Source organism: Solanum pennellii, chromosome 8 (genome assembly GCF_001406875.1).
Source record: "Solanum pennellii chromosome 8, SPENNV200".
Classification (NCBI taxonomy): domain Eukaryota; kingdom Viridiplantae; phylum Streptophyta; class Magnoliopsida; order Solanales; family Solanaceae; genus Solanum; species Solanum pennellii.
In genome coordinates this window covers 4,459,057-4,464,067 of record NC_028644.1, presented here as the reverse complement: position 1 = coordinate 4,464,067, position 5,011 = coordinate 4,459,057, and the positions used below count along the sequence as shown (strand labels likewise).

The 5,011-nt window shown below is 27.0% G+C and overlaps 1 protein-coding gene across 1 annotated transcript; it reads right to left on the bottom strand.

The window, feature by feature from the left end:
* Positions 1-281: 281 nt before the first annotated feature.
* On the bottom strand, positions 282-4,110 carry LOC107028024 (putrescine N-methyltransferase 2). Its single transcript, XM_015229073.1, has 9 exons — positions 3,877-4,110; positions 3,339-3,415; positions 3,084-3,206; positions 2,896-3,000; positions 2,704-2,776; positions 2,153-2,224; positions 1,673-1,868; positions 720-852; positions 282-582 (listed from the first exon to the last, which is right to left on the bottom strand). The coding sequence occupies exons 1-9, from the start codon at positions 4,061-4,063 to the stop codon at positions 526-528; spliced, it is 1,023 nt and encodes a 340-aa protein (XP_015084559.1). The 5' UTR covers positions 4,064-4,110; the 3' UTR covers positions 282-525.
* Between the last annotated feature and the right edge of the window lie 901 nt (positions 4,111-5,011).

Sequence of the window (5,011 nt, the reverse complement as noted above, 5' to 3'; positions counted from 1 at the left end):
CGAATTCGATTTCGTAAAACCGTACATGCTGCTTAACGTATTGGCTATCCACTCACGTGATCAAAATAATAATTAAATCCCCCATCCAGTATCGGAATTTACTAAACCTCACCTGATTCAGATTTTGTCCAAGTCTGGCCTAGGCAAGAAATTTTCAAGTTTCTACTCAAGAGTTTTCTGGCTCATATTCTTTTCCCATTGACTTTTCTATAACGACGTAAATAGGTCATTACAGACATTTAATGAAGCATTTTGGTGAATAGTAAAAGAAAGTGAACAAATTTTGTGAATCAGGAAATTAATGAACACTGATATTTAATATGAAATTCTTCTGGTACAAGTACATATCATATTTGACGCCCAATAAGGTATACTATAAGTTTTATTGCAAGCGATATGAAAATAAAATTACATGAATTAACCGATCTCTAGAGATAGATAATCCATTACATATTACAAATAAAACAAAACTCAAGAATTCCAACCCCTCAACTCCTAGCCATCGATCTTGGTTCTTTATTTGATCTAAGACTCAATCAAACTTCTAGCAAAAGATGGCAAAACAAAAGCTGCTTTATGAATCTGAAAATAAACAAAAAAAAGTTAATTATAAAGAATAATAATAATAATAATAATAATAATAATAATAATAATAATAATAATAATAAAAAAAAAAAAAGGGAATTAAAAGAATAAATAGTGAGATATAAAATTATTACATCAGTGTTGTAGAACTTTAGAGGTTGTAATTTTGACTTGACATGAGTTGTATCTTTGTCGATTGAATTCACTGGATTCTTAAAGTCAACTTCTGGTCCCTCAGTAGAGCAAAGCATGTAACCAATAACACCACTATAAAAAATAAAAGTACAATAAATATTAGACCGATGTACAATTAAATATCTTAATATTAGTATTGTTTGTCTGAATATCTTTTAGGGTTTGCTATAGTGACATCTTATTATAGAAAATATATTCTTTCCGTCTAAATTTAAGTGATACAGTTTGATTGGACACAAAATTTAAGAAATATAATAAAACTTTACAATGTTTCAAAATTGATCATCAAAAAATATACCTTTGTGGATTTCTTTGTCAAATAAGTGGGATTTTATGTGTAAAATATTGATAGTGTCATTAAATATCGATCAAATAGATAAATATTACATTTTTTTTGTATTGATTGATACTCCCTCTTCCCTTATTAGATGAACATATTTAATGTTTCAGTAGTATTTAATCACTTAATAAATCAAACATTAAATTAATTAATTTTTTCCTATCTTGCCCGTGCGATTAATACGACCTTTTGAATGTGAACAATTCTTAATACTAGTCATTCCATTGTTATTCTATATAAATTTTTTCTAACTTATTTTGTAGGTATTGACATAAACTAAGGATAAAATAGTAAACTTAATCAATCTATCAACGATTTTTTAATCATCGTGTAAAATAAAAAGTTTCCATATAATATGAAACAAAGCGAATAAAAAGAAAAGTGTGATACATAAATTAAAATAAATAGAATGGTATGACATAACCTGAAAGTCAATTTCAAAAGAATAACAGACCGTTACACTAAAACTAAGGCTATTATTATAGCTAATGATTATTATAGAAAAATCTAACGATAGTTAAATAACAACATAAAGAAAAAGAAGATACATACGTTGGATATGTTGGAACAGTAGTCCAAGCATAGTTGACAGAACCTTTAAAGACTTGTCGACAATTAGCAATAATTTGTTTAATAATATGCATATGAAGCCAAATACTTTCAGCTTGTGTGCATACAACTCCTCCTGGTCTAAGAGCTTTGGCTACTGCCTCAAAAAATGGCCTCTCAAATAAATCTTTTGCTGGACCTAAAAATATTATTTTAAAACAAAACATAAAAATATCGATAAGTTAATAATCAAAAACATATTTTAATTCGTAATTGATAACTTAATTGTTCATTGTTTGATTTACCTATCTAAATTGGTTCATATCTATATGTAATTATAATTTAGATGATCTAATATAAATATATTTATACATTATCAGTATATAAAAGTCAAAAACATTTTACGATCGCATTATTAACCTTGTTGTTGGTTTATTTAATATTAATTAATTATGTTTGTACTCATTAAATAAAATAAAGTACCAATAGGATCAGAAGAGTCCACTACAATAGCATCATAATACCCTGCTTGTGCAGCCTTTACAAATGCAGCTCCTGAAAAAATAAAATCAATCCAATTAAGAACAAATAAATCAACCAAAAGAAAAAAAATAACTCTCATTAATTATATACGGATAAATTATGGATTAAGTGTAAAAATTATTCATTAATTTTATAAAATGGATAAATATTATTGGATATCTTAAAATAGTATAATGAACAACTATTATTGAACGGAAGAAGTAATAAATTATACTCCCTAGTCCCTCATCCGTTTCAATTTATGTCATTCTACTTTCATTTTATCTGTTTCAAAAGAATATCCAAGTTTCTTTTTTTAACAACTCTTTAATTTTATATTTCACATAAAACATTTAAAATCACAAGGTTAAATAAAATTTTGGTACATTTATGCTATCTATAATAAAATACCAAATAATTAACATAAATCTTCGTATATTTCTTAAAATTTAATACCAAATAAAAAAAATAAGATAAATAAATCAAAACGACCAAACAAATAATATACATACCATCGCCAAGAACGAGAGTTACTCGAGGATCATTAAAATTAGCCGCAAGGTAGGGGAAAAATTTTCTAGACACCTGTATGAAAAACAAATTTAAATTTAATTTTCCTTTCAAAAATGTTTTTTTTTCAAGTATTAAAAGAAAAAAAAAACTCACAAAGGGTAAGCTTTTTTTTATTTTTTATTTTTACTTACATCGACCACCACGTTATCAATTTCAACAATATGAATTTTTTCAATGGTAGAATAACGAAGAACTTCAAATAATGTAAAACCAATTCCTCCACCAATGATCAACACCTATTAAACGAAATAAAATAACATAAATATCAATTTTTAAAATATATTTAAAAAATAAAACAAATAAATTAAAACGAACAGACCTTTCTGGGACTTGGGATTGAACCAAGTGGTAGATGAACAATCATTTCAGTATATGGAAATCCACCATTTTCTGTGTGTTGAATTGCTCCATCCAATGTAAGAACCTTACCATAAGTTGCTGACTGCACACATATATTGCAATATATAAATAAATAAAAGAAATTTAATTTACAACATATTATATGTTACATATATGACTCAAATATATTATATATTTATAGCATAAGGTTGATTATTTATATATATATTATTACCTCAAAGAGCATGACATCTTGATAATCAGACTTCCCTTGAAATAACAACTTCTCAATTTTTATTGAGAATGCTTCACCTACAAAATTTGATAATTTTTGTAAATTAGAATAATATGATGTTACACACTATTCAAAATGAAGATGTTTTATATCGCGAATGAGTAGAAATAGTGAGAGGATTTCTAATTATTTCATATGAAAATATTAATTATTTTTTTAAAAAAAAATTCTCATTGATTCAATTAAAATATTTACAAAAATAACCACCCGAAAATTTTTAGTAAGAAAAGTCATAGTAAATTTTTTTAGTAATGTTACTATTAGAACACTAGGTAAATTTGGGACTAGATTCCAACGTATCAAACACATTCTTAGTTTTATAATACCCATCCCTTATTTATAGTGTTTTGCTTAAAATATGATAATAATTTTTTGGTTACTTATTCATTACTAAAAATTAAGGAACTCACATATTTAAAATTTCTAACAATTTTTTTTTCATACTAAACACGTCCTAATTTTTTAAGTTAATACCAACCTGGCCATAACGCGCTAAACTCTGAAAACCAACCAGGCTTGATAGAGTTGGAGTTTCCCAATAATAGCTTATTGCCATTCTCATGAGTTGTTCTACCGTTTCGATTATCGGGCTTGCTATTATTGTGGTGGCCGTTGGTGGTGATTGTAATGGCAGAGCTATTTGTGTGAGTAGATATGACTTCCATATTGGAGAATAGAAAGTACGTAATATTATGTTTGGGAGAAAGTAAATATTGTTGTATACTCCCTCAAGGTTTCGATGTATTTATAGTAAGTGTTTTGGACATGATGGAATGGAGATAATATATATATTAATACAACGTGATTATATTGAATCAAGGCAGAGGGATTTTTGGATTTAAAATATATAATGTTGTCTGAGTTCAATTATTTGTATAAAAAAATTAATTTAAAGAAAAAGGGAATGTTACAAGAGGGGAACATGATATTTCCTCCGTATATTTTTATTTGTTCAATTTAAAAAGTCTAGGATAATTATTTTAGTAGGGAGTATTTTACCTCATCAATGGCTAAGTGGAAACATTCAGGTTCCAAAGAAAAATGATATCCCCTATGTAAAGTAAGGAAAAACAATTCAAAGGCTTAAGTTATCGGCAACTCGTTAAAATTGTCCGCGTAATTCACTTAGACATCTTAATTAGGACTTGTACCTATTGAACACCTAAATTGTTCAACATGTATCTATTAAACACAAAATGTTGATATGACAAAAAATGTGTTTTGCACTTGTTAAAATTCACCATTGACAAGTATTCATATACAAGTTCAAAGAAGAAGAATGAAGTTAACTATGAACTGATTTTTATTGATCATGAATAATGAATGCTAATATTGTACATGTGCCTTATATACATGATTTCATAACTAACTTTGTAACAGATTTCTTTTATTTACTTTACAATCTAATTACTCTAACTTCTTTATATTACAAACTAGTCCATATCATTTTGCTAAGTAATCCCTTCTTTAATACTCTCCCTCAAGTTTGAGGGTATAAACAAGTTTATTACCCCAAACTTGGACAGTAAATACTGATGTTGTGACCTGCCTAGGCCTTTAGTAAGTAAATCCGCTATCTGCTCTTTTGTATTTAGATACCTTGTTTCAGTCAC

Coding starts and splice junctions, on each gene's coding strand:
- LOC107028024 (XM_015229073.1), bottom strand. CDS start 4,063: ATGGAAGTCATATCTACTCACACAAATAGCTCTGCCATTACAATCACC. Junction 3,001..3,083: donor CAATCCCAAGTCCCAGAAAG/GTCTGTTCGTTT, acceptor TTCGTTTAATAG/GTGTTGATCATTGGTGGAGG. Junction 2,225..2,703: donor AACTCTCGTTCTTGGCGATG/GTATGTATATTA, acceptor TTATTTTTTCAG/GAGCTGCATTTGTAAAGGCT.